This window comes from Sus scrofa, chromosome 2, assembly GCF_000003025.6.
Source record: "Sus scrofa isolate TJ Tabasco breed Duroc chromosome 2, Sscrofa11.1, whole genome shotgun sequence".
Taxonomy (NCBI): domain Eukaryota; kingdom Metazoa; phylum Chordata; class Mammalia; order Artiodactyla; family Suidae; genus Sus; species Sus scrofa.
The window spans coordinates 102,361,733-102,379,143 of record NC_010444.4 but is presented as its reverse complement, the minus strand read 5'-3'; the positions used below and the strand labels follow the sequence as shown (position 1 = coordinate 102,379,143).

At 40.8% G+C, this 17,411-nt stretch overlaps 1 protein-coding gene across 2 annotated transcripts in view; it reads right to left on the bottom strand.

The window, feature by feature from the left end:
• The window catches only part of RHOBTB3 (Rho related BTB domain containing 3), a 60,388-nt gene that overhangs the window by 15,991 nt on the left and 26,986 nt on the right, over positions 1-17,411 (bottom strand). For both annotated transcript variants that reach the window (XM_003354222.5, XM_021084548.1), the window contains exons 7-8: positions 11,508-11,620; positions 6,369-6,489 (exon numbers count right to left, since the gene is read on the bottom strand). In XM_003354222.5, the coding sequence (XP_003354270.1) occupies positions 6,369-6,489; positions 11,508-11,620 (234 nt within the window). The remainder of the gene's footprint in view (positions 1-6,368; positions 6,490-11,507; positions 11,621-17,411) is intronic.

Below are 17,411 nucleotides of genomic sequence, written 5' to 3'. Positions count from 1 at the left end.
TCAATAGATCATCATCAAGCACCCATCACATGCCAGTCACCACATCTGGTATCGGAGGTACAAAGAAGAGAAAGAAAGACTGGGCTACCTTGGTTTGCATTAGCTAAACTTTTAGTCTGCTGGAGGGCATGACAGCCAATTTAAGTGACAAAAATGTCCCATTCAAGGAGTTCCTGTCACATGGCTCAGTGGAAATGAATCTCACCAGCATCCATGAAGATGCAAGTTCGATCCCTGGTCTCGCTCAGGGGGGTTAAGGATGCAGCTTTGCCTTGAGCTGTGGTGTAGGTTGCAGAGGCGGCTCGGATCCAGCACTGATGTGGCTGTGGCATAGGTCAGCAGCTATAGCTCTGATTCGACCCCTAGTCTGTGAATCTCCATACGCTGTGCATGCAGCCCTAAAAAGACGAAAAGACAAAAACAAAAACAAAAAACTGTCCCCCTCCAGAAAGTAACTCTAGGAGCCAGATCACTCAGCTCTGCCCACCCATGCAGCTCCCCACCTCCCCACAAATCTCATATTTCTATATATTCTTTTCTAAAATATTTACAATTATGGGGTTCTTCATCTTCTTTAATGCCAAACAAAACATCTTCTAGCTCACCAAAGAAGAAAAAAGTTCCACATAAGCCCAGTGACTTTCTCCAAAGCCAATAATCCCTCAGGATCCACAGGCATTGCCTGACAGTGCCAGCTGCAAACTCATAGCTTGGCACTGTTGTCTGCACAGGCACACCTCCCACAGGCTTAGGGAGAAGCCCCAGGAGTCCTCCTCTCTCCTCCCAGGTCCTCGCATCTACTGGCAGGCAACCCCCCCTGGGGCGCTCCCCTCATCCCCTCTCTCCCTCTTTGCCTTAAGGTCACTTGCCCTTAATATTACAGTGTCCATGCCTGGGGGATGACCAGTTTCAATACCTAGAGCACAATGGATATATTTATATATATATGGCAGAAAACAGAATTAAAAGAAATAATGCAATTTGACTTGTAACTTTAAAGTTCTAAAATCTGAAATAGGGAACCATGAAAAAAAGAAAAGAAAGAAGTATGGCTTAAACTAGATAACCCATCATTTGAGTTAAGCACAGGAATTTCTTTTTCTTTCTTTTTTTTTTTTTTTGTCTTTTGAGGGCCGCACCGAAGACATATGGAGGTTTCTAGGCTAGGGGTCAAATCAGAGCTGTAGCCGCCAGCCTACACCACAGCCACAGCAACACGGGATCCAAGCCGCGTCTGTGACCTACACCACAGCTCATGACAACGCTGGATCCTTAACCTACTGAGCAAGGCCAGGGATCGACCCGCAACCTCATGGTTACTAGTCTGGTTCGTTAACTATTGAGCCATGATTGGAACTCCTGAGCACAGGAATTTTTCGCCACAAATACTTAGAAGATAGTAGCAGATGAAAAAGAAATCTGATAGGTAAACTTGAAATAGTAACAGAAATTGTCCATTGACAATATGGTTACAACAGAGTTACAAAACCAGCACCAAAACACTCAGTACCTTACCCATTTAGCCTGAAAATTGGAAAGCTTGGATTTAGTTTGAAAAATTACTGTATTTCCAATCAAGAAAACATCCATTTCTGGAGTTTCCTGTTTTGGTACCAATAAACTGGTCCATTGTGAAACGGTAATACAATACCTCAGCAAAACATTGTATATAAACTGATAAATGTATAAGGGTTGTATAAAACATGGTGAATAGGAGTTCCCATCACGGCTCAGCAGTTAATAAACCCAACTAGTATCCACGAAGACGTGGGTTCAGTCCCTGGCCTTGTTCAGTGGGTTAAGGATCCAGCATTGCCATGAGCTGTGGTGTAGGTTGCAGATGCGGCTTGCATCCTATGTTGCTGTGTCTGTGGTGTAGGCCAACAGCTGCACCTCCGATTCGACCCCTAGGCTGGGAACCTCCATATGCTGCAGGTGTGGCCCTAAAAAGGCAAAAATAAATAAATGGTGGATAAAAATAATACAGTGATTATTTACTCAACAGCAATAGGATAGAGTTGAAGAAAATTCTGGGGGAAAGGACATCAATTTTCTAGTTAAAAGATAAACATGTCCTTTGAAAATATCAAGGCCAAAAGTAACTCTCCTCTGCAGTATTTAATTGCTGTTATATTTTTAAAAGGAAATTTTAAATTTTATTTTAAATTTGCTGTTAAATTTTTTAAGGAAAGAGTTTTAAGAGTGAAACAAAATTTAAAAGCCCATGTTTTCTAGTATCTGCATAGATTATCAAAGATTTTTGGTTTTTATTATACACTAAAATAAAACACTACATTTGTCATACTTTCTTCATACTATTTGCCAAGTTTCAAAAATGAAATGTTTAAATCATTTTTTGTTTTATTCTGAAAACAGGAAACTTGCCTAGCTCAAGAGAGATTTAGAATATGTACTAAGTAAACAAGACTAAATGTAACTCTGTAAAAGTATTTTTCACAAATATCAAAAGGAAACATATCTTTCTACATCAGATCTAAAAGGTTATCATGAATATTTTTAGAACTGCTATTTTTAAGAAATTATTTAATGGAAAAAGATGAAAATGCAAATAAACTGGGGATAGTACGTATACATATAAACTTGTGTTATCTGTATATTTGATGACTATTTTATGGGTGGTAAATAGGTTTTATATCCCATGTCAACTTCAGTCAGTTGCGGGTGATGCCAGAAACATTTCATTTTTGGTCTTTTTAGGGATGCATCCTGTGGCATATGGAGGTTCCCAGGCTAGGGGTGGAATTGGAGCTGTAGCCGCCGGCCTACACCACAGCTCACGGCAATGCCTCATCCCTAACCCAAAGAGTGAGGCCAGGGATCAAACCTGCATCCTCATGGATGCTAGTCAAATTCGTTTCTGCAGAGCCATGACAGGAACTCTTGGAAACATTTTTTTAAAGATGTGCTGCAACCTTGGGTCCAGGATGAAAAAGTGTAGCAATCCACCAGTGTTGGCTGCCACTGTAGTGGAAGAGTAGTAAGGTCTACTCATCAGGTCTCACCATATTCCTTTATGTGCGCCATCTCCATCCCCATGACTGCTCACCATTCTCCCAGGTAGAAATTAGCTTCCCCAATTTATAGATGAGGAGACAAAAGACCAGAAATGTAAATAAACACAGTCAAATCTATTATATAGTAAACACGTACCCAAGCAAGACCCCAACCAGAACTGTCACTACCATCTCATCAAGCTTAACACTCAAAAGGACCTTTTAGAATCTAAATGGTTCACTTTCTTCACTTTGCAAATGGGAAGACTCAAGGCCAGACATACTATGGACTTGCTCAAGGACACACAGTCTGGAATGCAAAGCAGAAGCTAGAGCTAGGGCTCTAGACCCTCCTCCAAAGCAGACAACACAGCTGCTTCTAGGAACTCAAAATTGCCCTCCCACACTCCTCAGAGCTCAGCCTGCCTCCCTTCTAGCTGATGGCAGAGAAGCAATTACTAGACCCTGCTTCCACCCATTCCTGCTTCTCTCTGCTGTTTCCCTTGGAAGCTTTGATTATTGAGCTGAGGAGGCTATAAAGGGCACCAGAGCAGCTGCTATGCAGCATCAGCACAGACATTACAAGGAGCCCTTGCAGATCCAGCCTCTGCAAAGGTGGGGGGTGGGGGGCGAGTAGGTGCCCGCAAAGGGGTGGTAGGTGGAATCATGGACAATATGAGAAAGGAATCTCCACATCGCTGCTTATTTCTTTTCTCTTAATATAACATATACTTTCAAGCACTGCATATTCCCTTTGAAAATCTTTTCAGTAGGTTACACTAACATAATGTTTGATGTCAGTGCCTACTATGCAGATTACAAGCAAATTTGGTCTCCTGTTAGCTTTTTCCTCCAAATCGTATTTTATATAATTTCAAGGTCACTTACTATCCCATTCTCAGTGGCCTACACTCTCACTGCAGCTGCTCAGAGGAGTTTATCCAAAGGCACTTTGGAAAGTTTCCAATTCACTCTTAGTCTTGGCAAGTGACCAAAGTTAAAAGTGAAATGAATCTTTCTGGGGAAAATTTTCAAAAAGTAAATGACTGTTAGCTGCCATACATGTCTTCCATGAAATTAAATCTTCCTGTTAGTAATAGCCCACCTGAAGTTGCACTTAATTCATTGGCAATAGCTCCTTTTAGACTTCTTGCATTACTGAAAGTATTTCACAATTCATTCTTAAGATTATGTTTTCAATCTGCTAGTGACTATTCAATAATGGGCAATAAAACAGCTCATCATTATGAAAATTATGCAGCATTACTTTCTTACAGAGATAAAAAGCACCTCTCAGCTGCTCTGGTAATAAGAGTCCTGTGAAGAGTAAACACAGCAGTATCTACGGATGTAAGCCAGGCATGACCCTCAACCAGAGTAGTTCTTTTTGCTCAGTTAAAAAGGAAGTGAGTTGAAAATATAAACTAGGGGTAATATAATGTTAAGAGGACTAGTTCACATGACTCAAAAGCTAGGATCTTAGAGAAATACACAAAAATATACAATGTATATTTAATATTTCTATATTAAACATAAATACATTAAACATAAATATGTTAAATATATTAATATACTAAATATATAATTATATGAATATATGTATATACATATACATATTTTACACATAAACATACAATGTAATATCACCCTCATCCCTTGCTGGTCCCTAAAAGTTAATGAAGCATTGAGTAAAGAAAAAAAAAAAACTTCGGAAAACATGAATTTCTTATTCCTAAAAGAGAACATAGGCAAAACATTCTCTGACATAAAACACATAAGTGTTTTACTAGGTCAGTCTCCCAAGGCAATGGAAATAAAAACAAAAACAAATGGGACCTAATCAAATTCACAAGGTTTTGCATAGCAAAGGAAAAAAACAAAAAGACAACCTATAGAATGGGAGAAAATAGTTGCAAAGGACTCAACCGACAAGGGCTTAATCTCCAAAATATACAAACAACTCACACAATTTAACAAAAAAAACAAACAACCCAATCAAAAAATGGGCAGAAGATCTAAATAGACATTTCTCCAAAGAAGATATATAAATGGCTAGTAGGCAAATGAAAAGATGCTGAATATCACTAATTACCACAAAAAATGCAAATCAAAACTACAGTGATCTGTATGATCACACAGATCAGAATGGCCATGATTAATAAATTTACAAATAATAAAGGCTGGAGAAGGTGTAGAGAAAAGGGAACCCTCCTATACTGTTGGTAGGAACGTAAATTGGTGTAACAACTATGGAAAACAGTATGGAAGTTCCTTAGAAAACTGAAAATAGATCTAACATAAGATCCAGCATTCCTACTCCTGGTTAAATATCTGGACAAAAAAGATACATGCACCTCTATGTTAACTGCAGCACTGTTTACAATAACCAAGGTATGAAAAAACAACCTAAATATCCATTAACAGATGAACAGATTAAGAAGATGTAGCACAGGGAGTTCCCGTCGTGCCTTAGGGGAAATGAATATGACTAGTATTCATGAGGTTGCAGGTTCGATCCCTGGCCTCGCTCAGTGGGTTAAGGATCTGGAATTGCTGTGAGCTGTGGTGTGGGTCCCAGATGCAGCTTGGATCCCGTGTTGCTGTGGCGTAGGCTGGCAGCTACAGCTCTGATTCAACCCCTAGCCTGGGAACTTCCATACCCTGTGGGTATGGCCCTAAAAAGCTAAAAAAAAAAAAAAAAAGCAAGAAGATGTAGCACATGTAACAATGGATTACTACTCAGCCATAAAAAAGAATAAAATAATACCAACACGGATGACACTAGAGATTATCATACTAGGTGAAGTAAGTCAGAAAGAGAAAGTCAAACAGCATATGATATCACTTATATGTAAAAATCTAAAATATGGCACAAACGAATCTATCTACAAAACAGAAACAGATTCAGAGACATAGAGAAGAGACTTGCGGTTGTGAAGGAGGGAGTGGGATGGACTGGGAGTCTGGAGTCAGTAGATGCAAACTACTACTTTTAGGATGCATAAACAATAAGGTCCTATTGTACAGCATGGGGAACTATATCCAGTCTCCTGGGATAGACCAGGATGGAAAGTAATATAAAAAAGAACATATGACTCAGTCGCTTTGTTGTACAACAGAAACTAGCATATTAGAAGTCAACTATAATTTTAAGTTTTCATGAAAATATAATTTATTTTAATATTTCATTTCCCAAGAAAATTTTTGTAGATATGCAAGCAGTGTTAATCTACATCCTACAATAGAGAACAGTCATTTCTTTCCTACAAATATTCAAAGATAAAATGGAAAATTAGGTAAGAAAACAAGAAAAAAAGTGAATGAATAACGAATTTTGTAAAAACTGAACTATACCTTGTATTTCAAAGACAACATCAGCAAGCATCGGTTTATTAAGGAAAAACTTGAGGGAAGTGTTATAAAACCACAGAGGTTTTCTGGCTTGATAGGTTTTGCAGTTCCTCAGGCAATTAAACTATAAGAGAAAACAAAACAAAACAAAACAAAAAAAAAACAAAGAGAAACATTATATACTATGCTTTGATAATTTGGCTAGAGAATTTGGAAAACTGTGCTAAATGTCTAAAGAAGTAATGATTACCATCTCTGCTCACAGTTTTCATGGAAACTCAACCCTGAAGAATATCTGCTACCTGTCAGTGAGCAACACTGCACTACGCAGCACTCACAGCAGTGAAGGAACCGGCTATGCAAAAACTCAACTGTACAGCTGAGAAGCTGTGAGGTCCTGAATCCATACAGGCCTTTGTTACCTGGGAAACAGACAACAGCAGTCCAACCTCACATGAATGCCTAGTAATATACATTTGCATATACAACCTGCTTGTTTATTCACCAATAAAATACAGACACAAAAATTTAATTTGTAATTAAGAAAACATACCTATTTTTCACCTATCACACCATGTGCTACCGCTTACCAGATCATGGTAGCACACCTGAGAGGGGAGTTCCCTCATGGCTCAGCAGTTAACCAACAAGACTAGCATCTATGAGGATGCAGGCTTGATCCCTGGCCTCATTCAGTGAGTTAAAGATTGGGCATTGCCAAGAGCTGTGGTATAGGTCGCCGACGCAGCTCAGAGTTGCTGTGGCTATGGCACATACTGGTGGCTACAGCTCTGATTCAACCTGTAGCCTGGGAACTTGTATATGCCGTGGATGCAGCCCTAAAAAAAAAAATAAATAAAAAAAAACACCTAAGAGGGACAGATTACTTCATTTCTTCATCTCCAGCTTAACCTCAACCTTCTAATCCTAAATATCTTTCCTGCCCACAAGTGGAACTACTGGAACCTACCAAATGCTGCTTTGATCTTCATCTGGAGAAGCTCTCCCAGGACCACCTCTAGCTGTCTTCTCCCAACTGCTAGCTGGCATCCTCCAGGAAGAGCACCTCTGCTAACCTGGGTGTCTCCAGCCTTCTTCTGCTCCCCACTCAGGATGTGGTACTTTGTTTATCTTTCTCGTAACACTTCAGACATTCTTTTGTGCCAACCCTAGAAACCTAGGGCCAGCCTCCTTTCCCTCACACTCACCCATTTCCTTTGCTCTCAGAACCTCAGTCCAGGTCAGAACTCTGACCCTCCACTTGGCTAGGCAGGGAATCCAGAAAGCTTTATCCCTAAGAAATAATCAAGTGTACAATTTTGGCAATAAGAATAAACGGCACCTAATCCCCACTCTGGGTTAATCTACTATGGTTGGAGTTAAGATCTTTGGTGAGAAGAAAAAAAAAAAAAAAAACTATTCTTCTTCCCAAGGAAGAAGAACATACAATCTGGAATGATACTCACGAGCAGAACAGACAAGCCAAAGAGCATCATACAAATCCTGTTCCCTCAAATCCTATAGACAGTATATCTCAATACACATCGAAGGAACTGGTGGAGAGGATTAGGTGACTGCCACACAGAAAGGAGGGGAACAGTCATAAAACATCACCAGAACCTGAGAGCTAGAAGGGGCTTTAGAAATTAGCCAGTTCATCCTTCATTTTATAGAAAGCCCCGAGAAGACTTGCTCAAAGTCAGAGGTAATAAGTGGCAGACTCATAATTTAAATGTACATTTCCTGACTCTCAATACTCTATGAAGGAGAGAAACCTTTATCCCAGGAAAGCACAGGACGAAAGCACAGAAGAATTCCTCTGTCCTCCTGTGCAAAGGAGGGAATTTAGTTCAATTTCATGGAATCATAAAGCCCCCAGCTTTCCTTTCCCCAATAATTTGTTTTATTCTTGGTACTCAAAGGAATGACTATGTTTAAAATCCGACCCAAGGAAAGGCTCAGGTTTAGAACAAAAGGCAATAGTTCTATGCTAACCATTTATATAAAGGTTATGAATTTGTTTATCATGAACATGATATAGATGCATTTTAGGTATGACTACATAAAGACTATTACTCTGTATAACAGATTTCCTTGACATCTGTACCTTGAACTTGAAAAAAAAATGGAAGGGCAGAAGTTTGGAGAGAATACAGATGCGTATTTTCTCTGGTCTGTGAGCAAGTTAATCTGGACAACTTTTTTTTTTTTTTGTCTTTTTGCCATTTCTTGGGCCACTCCCGCGGCATATGGAGGTTCCCAGGCTAGGGGTCTAATCAGACCTGTAGCTGCTGGCCTACTCCAGAACCACAGCAACGCAGGATCCGAGCCATGCCTGCAACCTACACCACAGCTCACGGCAACGCCGGATCCTTAACCCACTGAGCAAGGGCAGGGATCAAATCCGCAACCTCATGGTTCCTAGTTGGATTCGTCAACCACTGCGCCATGTCGGGAACTCCAATCTGGACAGATTTTTAAAAACAGAATGCCAAGTTCATGTCCATATTTCTACAAAAGCATTTTTTTTATTTTAAATGATTTTTATTTTTTCCATTACAGTTGGTTTACAGTGTTCTGTCAATTTTCTACTGCATAGCAAGGTGACCCAGTCACACAAAAAGCATTATTTAGTTGAATTAGATTGTAAGAGCTATCACTCTGTCATACACCTGTACAATTGGACAGCTTCTGTATATCTGCTTCAATGTATTATTATTTTTTTTCTTTTGCTTTTTAGGGCTGCACCTGCAGCATATGAAAGTTCCTAGATTAGGGATCAAATTGGAGCTGCAGCTGCCAGCCTACACACAGCCACACAACACCAGATCTGAGCTGCGTCTACAACCTATACCACAGCTCACAACAACACCGGATCCCTTAATCCACTGAGCAGGGCCAGGGATCTAACCCATATCCTCATGGATACTAGTCATGTTTGTTTCTGCTGAGCCACAACGGGAACTCTTTCAATGTGTTATTAAAACAAGAGAAGAAACGTCTTGCCCCTTAAATCAATGTTACTTTGTTAAAAAAAGAGAGAGAGAGATCATTTCCTAAATTTAAAAAGTCCAGAATCCTTATAAAAGTTAGTACAGTTTAAAAATATTAACTTTGGGAGTTCCCAAATGCAGCTCAGATCCCAAGTTGCTGTGGCTCTGGCATAGGCCGGCGCCTACAGCTCCTATCCCATCCCTAGCCTGGGAACCTCCATATGCTACCTGTGCGGCCCTAAAAGACAAGAAGACAAAAAAAAAAAAAAAAAAAAAAATTAACTTAGGAGTTCCCATCGTGGTGCAGCAGAAATGAATCAGACTAGGAACCACGAGGTTGTGGGTTCAATTCCTGGCCTCGCTCAGTGGGTTAAGGATCTGGTACTGCCATGACCTGTGGTGCAGGTCTCAGATCCCGAATTGCATAGGCCAGCAGCTGTAGTTCCGACTGGACCCCTAGCCTGGGAACCTACATATGCTGAGGGTACAGCCCTAAAAAGCAAAATCAATCAATCAATAAATAAAATAAAAATATTAACTTAAACTGTTAATGAACTTAAGTTGTAGAAATTGTAGTCATCTGTATAAAAAAATTTAAGAAATAGTCATTTTTCTTACACTTGATATAAGCCTCTATTCTGGTAGGTTTTGCACATGACTTACCTTTTTATTTACTGTAGCCAATTTATTTATCACAGAATCCGAAATAAGAACACACTGGCTAAATTGTATAATTTAGTCATCTTAAAATTTAAGAAATTTACTTTTAAGGCCCTTACAGAATCAGCACAATCCAAGTTACCAGAGTTTTAAGGTACACAAGTTTACAACCAATACAAAGTGTGTATTTTTACAATCTTCGAACCTAGTGTATAATTTTGAACCTATACTCGACGAGAAACAAATCCTTAACTGTCCACCTGGTCAAACAGATTTCTTGGAGCTCCTGAAAAAGGCATCCACAGAAACCACCTTGCTCCTGAAAATTGTCTGCACTGAAATTGTGGGCAGTGAGAAAGCATTTCCTCCAACAGGCTTCACTGTAACTGGACAATCCAACAGCTCTTCATTCTTGACATAGACTGCATATTCTTAGCATATTCTTAGAGCCCCAGGGGAATATCTCAGAGGACCGAGTTCACAAATCAAGATTTTGAAGACATGACTCAGACGTACTTAAATTTTTACATGAATTAAAATCAGAGCTAGTGAGAAATCACGCTTATGCTTAAAATATGTAAACGGAAACTTTTTTTTTTTTTTTTTGCTTTTCAGGCCGCACTCTTGGCATACAGCGGTTCCCAGACTAGGCGTCGAATTGGAGCTACAGCCTATGCCACAGCAACTCAGAATCCGAGCCTTGTCTGCAACCTACACCACAGTTCATGACAATTCCAGATCCTTAACCTGAGTGAAGCCAGGAATCAAACCTGTAACTTCATGGATCCTAATTCATTAACTGCTCAGCCACGAAGGGAACTCCAAATGGCAAAAAATATTCTTTTTTTTTTTTTCTTGGCTTGTAGTTTATTTACAGCAACTTTTTTAACATATATTTTTAATATATTACTCAATGAATTTACTACATTTATAGTTGTACATCAATCATCACAACCCAATTTCATAGTATTTCCATCCCAAACCCCCAGTGCATCTCCCCATCTCCCAACCTGTCTCCTTTGGAAACCATAAGTTTTTCAGTCTGTGAGTCAGTGTCTGTTCTGCAAAGAAGTTCATTATATCCTTTCAAAAAATATTCTTTTTTTGTCTTTTTTTTTTTTTTTTTTTGCTATTTCTTCGGCCGCTCCCGCGGCATATGGAGGTTCCCAGGCTAGTGGTTGAATCAGAGCTGCAGCCACTGGCCTATGCCAGAGCCACAGCAACTCGGGATCCGAGCCGCGTCTGCAACCTACATCACAGCTCACGGCAACGCCGGATCGTTAACCCACTGAGCAAGGGCAGGGACCGAATCCGAAACCTCATGGTTCCTAGTCAGATTCGTTAACCACTGCGCCACGACGGGAACTCCTCAAAAAATATTCTTAAGGAAAACATTATTGACTCGTGACTCAATAGCATATTCATCATAGTACATTAGTTATAATTCAGAGAAAGTCAAAGTAAACTAACTTACAATAAACTAATTTACCTTTCCTGGTGTTTTTAAAATGCATTTAACCTTCTCAATTACATTTGTAACATCCCCTGAATCTTTCAACTTCTTTCTGATATCGTCTTCTAATTCTTCCCACTGGAAGGCACCTGTAAACAAATTAATATCTATTGGATTTTTCTGTTAAACCAGAATGTAAGAAAGACAAATCTTTTACTAGGTGTCAATGTTCCCTTTTTTTTTTTAGGATTTTTTTTGATTTTTATTTACCAAATGTATATCCTTGTAATTACACTAAAATTAAACTCACATTAAAAAAAGTTTACCTTCACGTAAATTATTTCTCAAAACCTGGTATTTTCTTCCTGAACAGCTGCCACCTCTTTGTAAGAGGTGATCAGCTAGTGATAACAGCAGTGGCTAGAACATGAGTTATCACTACAAGTGGTCCAACATCCAGATTACTTACTTGCCCTGAATAAGAGGCAGATGTGGTCCTTTCTAAGGCTGGATTAAATATTAGCTACCATGGAGAGTAGTGGCTATCGGGCAGAGGAACAGAAAGCATTCAGAAGGTCTTGTGCATTGTCAGGGTCACTTTAGGATGTTCCATAGCCAACTCTACAGAAGGGAGAACTCTTCCCTAGAGAAGGGAGCTAGATAATTTTCTGATGAGCTAGATAATTTTCTGATGAGCTACACAACCGGTAGGAAAAAAATCATCCTACCGGTTCCCCCTTCCCTTGTTTTCATCCCAACCCACTTTTGTCTTTTTTTTTTTTTTTTTGTCTTTTTAGGGCCACACCCACTGTATATGGAGGTTCCCAGGCTAGGGGTCTAATCGGAGCTGCCAGCCTACGCCACAGCCACAGCAACACAGGATCCAAGCCACGTCTGCGACCTACACCACAGCTCACGGTAACACCAGATCCTTAACCCACTGAGCAAGGCCAGGGATCAAGCCCACAACCTCATGGTTCCTAGTGGGATTCATTAACCACTGAGCCACAACGGGAACTCCCCAACCCACTTTTGAGCTATCTTTTCCTAGGCTCACTTCACTGTGTCAGCCTCTTTTCCTCTGTGTCTTACAAAACTCCTATTCCAGGATCAGCAAAAGTTCCCTCTTTCTCCAAACACACCTCTCCCTTGCCCTTCAGCAGTCTCCTATCCAGCCCCCCTGCTCCCTAGGCCTTTTCTCCATCAAGTGCATGTCATTATGAGCACTGATTAGTTTCCCAAAGTGTATTTCGAGAGAGACCACCCTGATCCATCCTATGGCTTATAGAAAGATCTAACTCCTAAAAATATAAGATATAAGGTGTAGAGGGGGCAGGCACAGTTGGGAGATCCAGGTTTTAGTTCTCTCTCTGCCATTAATGACTGGTGTGAATTTAGGCAAGCCACGTGACTTCTCTGGGTAACTGGAGATCCTTTTCCATCTGCTCCCAATCTATCTCTTCTGATCTTTCCCTTCCTGTATCCAGAACTCTGCCAGATGGCTTCATGGGCACTGGGGAGTGGAGAGGGCACATAACAAACATTTACTGATCCAGTGAGATGAGGCAATTGCAGCCAGGCTGTACAAGGAGATCCAAAGCTCCTCTGGAGTCAGACTGACAGTCCAGTTGTTCTCAGGCCTCATTACAGCTGAGCCCTGCAGCTCTTGGCACTCTTGCATATCTTTAAACTTCTCCTTACCTGCCCTTCAAGAATACTAAAGTGTATCCTTGGGGAGGGAGGGGGGAAGAGAGCCTTGATTTAAGGTATGTGCTCTTCTGTGGGGTAAACTCAACTGATAACGACAATGCAGAACACGGGCTTGGGAAGAGATAAATACCATCAGTTCTCACAAGCTGGTGCCAGCAGCCTCCAGCACATCACCGTGTCGTTCCACCTTTGATCACTCTCTTTTGCTTTTCTGTTTGTTTTTTATAATGATTTTTATTTTTTCCATTATAGCTGGTTTAAAGTGTTCTGTCAATTTTCTACTGCACAGCAAGGTGACCCAGTCACACATACATGTATACATTCTTTTTTCTCACATTATCATGCTCCATCACAAGTGACCAGACATAGTTTCCAGTGTGATTATTCTCTTTTGGACTTCACTGTTAGCTCTCCTTCCTCCCTGGATTCTCCAAGGTCGGCAGTCTAGAACAAGTCTATGCTTCTTGTTTCCTCTTCTTTAATTAATGATTTTTAACTAAAGTCATGTACTCTTGGAGTTCCTTTTACAGCTCAGTGGTTAACAAACCCAACTAGGATCCCTGAGGATGAGGTTCAATCCCTGCTCAGTGGGTTAAGGATCCGGCATTGACGTGAGCTGTAGTGCAGGTCTCAGATGAGGCTAGGATCTGGTGTAGCTGTGGCTGTAGTGTAGGCCGGTGGCAGCAGCTCCAATTTGATCCCTAGCCTAGGAACCTCTATGTGCTGTGGGTATGGCCCTAAAAAGCAAAAAAAAATAAAAAAAATAAAAAAATAAAAAGTCATGTTCTCTTTTCACAATCTGATAAATTCTTTAGATCACTACACCAGAAAATTTCCCATGCACACCTAGATATTAAAATGTATAAAAATGTCCAGACTGGGGAGTTTCCTAGTGGCTCAGTGGGTTAAGGATCCAGCATTGTCACTGCTGTGGTTCTCATTACAGCTGTGGCATGAGTTCGATTCCTGGCCCAGGCCCAGGAATTCATGAATGCTGCAGCCAAAACAAACAAAAAAAGTTAATAGAATTGGTCATTAAAAAAAAAAACTTGTCAGGAGTAGAAGAAATCCTTAGAAGCCAAGGGAGCCCAGATCAAGAAATTTCACTCTATGCCAGCAATTCTCACTTCTAGCTGTGCATGAGATTTCTCTGGAGATCTTTTTAAAAAATGCCCTTGGAGAAGGTCTCATCCTCAGCCCAAATGAATTAGATTTCTGGGGCTGGGGCCCAGATAGCAATTTTAAAAGCCTCCCAGGTGATTCTAATGTGAACTGAGTGTTGACGACCACTGCTCTTCCTTTAAGCATTTCCTCTACTATCAAAACCCAGGGTCAGTGGCATGCAGCAAACAGTAGATGCAGGTATTTTTGACTGTCTACACTCATATATGTTAAAGAAGAGTACAGATATTATTTTTGTTTTGTTTTGTTTTTTCTTTTTAGGGCCGCTCCCACAGACTATGGAGGTTCCCAGGCTAGAGGTCGAATCCGAGCCATAGCCACCGGCCTATGCCACAGTCACAGCAACAGCAGATCAGAAATAAATCTGTGACTTAAGCCTCAGCTGGAGGCCAACGCCTGATCCTTAAACCACTGAGCAAGGCCAGGGATGGAACCCGAATCCTCATGGATACAGGGTTTTTAACCGGCTGAGCCACAACAGGAATTTCCAAAGATATTGTCTCTTAAAAGTATGCTAATTAAAGAACACATTGTTTCCATTCAGAAAAGTATCTGAAAAATAATCAAATCTAAATATATGGGATTAGTAGCAGGTAAATCCCTACAGACCAATGATCTGTTTGAGAATAGACACAGAAAGTTCCAATGATGGAAATCAAAGTCAGACTAGCTCATAAGGGCACTCTAATGACTGAGCTGTTTCCATAATTAGAAATTAGAAATGCTAATCAAATCATCTATCTCTGACACGTTTAGGTCCCAATAAAGCAGTAATCAGACTGGGATTTTCTTTCTTTTTTTTTTTTTTTTCTTTTTTTGGCTTTTTAAGGCGACACCCGTGGCATATGGAAGTTCCCAGGGTAGGGGTCAAACTGGAGGTACCTACAGCTACCAGCCTATGCCACAGCCACAGCAGCGTCGGCTCCAAGCGGAGTCTGTGACCTACACCACAGCTCAGGGCCACATCGGATCCTTAACCCACTGAGCTAGGCCAGGGATTGAACCAGAGTCCTCATGGATGCTAGTTAGGTTTGTTTATCTCTGAGCCTCAGAAACTCCTCAGGTGTGTTTTTATGCAGTGCAGAAAAGTGCATACCACAGAACAGCTTCAGGAGATGGAGAATCCTATGCTGATTTCCACCTTTTCATTTATTCTGGCGGCATTTCAATAAGCGATGTGAAGTTCTAAGGGCCATCTGCGTCAGGAAGAGCTCAAAAGCTAAATTCTTGAGGCTCTTACAAAGATTTCAATTCCTAGCCATCTGAGATCCTGTGACTCAGGAATTTGCCAGCATAAAGACTGTATAGAGCATTGCAAGAATGTTACAATTGTACAACATTTAAGGATTACTTCTCAAAACCAGGAAACTGCTGGCCTCACTTTTCAGATTACTCCTCCTCTAGTGTTAGTCATTAAGTACTCAGATAGTAACCTGTGTTAGCTGATATACAAAAGAAAACAACAAACTCAAAGCATACATGCTTTCACTGTGTCTGTTTGCTCAGAAATGTGAATAGGAAAATAAACAGAAGCCTTAAATATAATTGAAAGAGTTAACCAGAGTCTTAAATGGTCCCTTCTTAAATACAGGACCCAAATGTCCACGGTGACACAATACATACAAAATTTCAAATTTCTAAAGCTTTTAAAAAATTTTTTTTTTCTTAAACAGAATTAAGCCATTCTTTGCAACTGGGTTCATTAAGAAAAAAAAGCAGGAGATGGGTTTAATAGGGCTTTTCAGCCCATTTTGCTCAGGGCAAATATTCCCAAGCACGTCCTGTCATGTGGTTCTACCTCTGCTTCCCAGCCCAAACTGAGTCCAACCTACTCCAGTCCTGCAAGTTCCTCCATAACCTGTGGGCAGGCCTGGGCTTCTGGGAGGAAACCAGTGCATAACTGCGGCTTAAGACATGTGCTCTGTTCAAAAGTTTTTCAATGTTCAACAACAAGAAAAACAAGCAAACAAACAACACACAAGCCTGATCTCTTTACTGAAGTCTCTAAGAAAAAAATTGGTTTAACACTTTAGTTTGCTTGGATTAAAAAAAAAAAATTTTTTTTTTTTTTTAAAGTAACCTGTTCACTAATAAAAACTAAAGGGTAAAACAAAACATCAATTAACATGTAGACATTTGAGGAGTTCCCGTTGTGGTGCAGCAAAAACAAATCTGACTAGGAACCATGAGGTTTTGGGTTTGGTCCCTGGCCTTGTTTAGTGAGTTAAGGATCTGGCCTTGCCATGAGCTATGGTGTAGGCTGCAGAGGCGGCTCAGATCTGGCATTGCTGTGGCTGTGGCGTAGGCTGGCGGCTACAGCAATGATGAGACCCCTAGCCTAGGAATCTCCATATGCCATGGGTGCGGCCCTAAAAAGAGAAAAGACCGAAAAAAAAGGCAAACCCCCCCCCCCCAAAATTTAGGCATTTGAGAGTAGAAATCCATTGATTTTTTTCTTCTCTAAACAAATCCTCTGCATTTTTCAAGATTGTCTTTACTGGGCAAATACAGCTTTATTATCTTTTTAAACAACAAACAATATCACTTTTGCTTGAGTCTGAGCTTATACTCTGTAAATAATTAATCATTAATAGGTACCTGTTGAAGCATTTATTTTCCCTTTTTGTCAACTCACATCCAGGTCTCCCTTGCAGCTCAGGTCAATGGCCTATGGCCCTGCCCATACCCCACACCAGCTCCTGACTGGGTCATGTGCAAGGAGAGTTTAGAGCAGAAATGTAACAGCTCAGCGTCTGACCAAGAAGCCGGCGCTCTGAACTGGTCAAAGGCTTGTTGCTGAGCAAGCTCTTCCTGCCATGGCACCCCTCTGTCCTCTAACCACTATTCCCAGGCTCACTTACTAGTTTCTACTCAACCCCTAAGCTTCAGGCAGGAGCTGCAACAGGGCACTGACAGCCTGAGCTCCAGAGAGCTCTCCATCAGCCAGCCTTGCAGCTGACTCCATTTTGACCCTGTGCCCTGAGACTGGGTTCCTCTCCTGGGCCCCTGGTCTGAATTCCAGGCCCTCAGACCCTGGGCTGTGGCTGG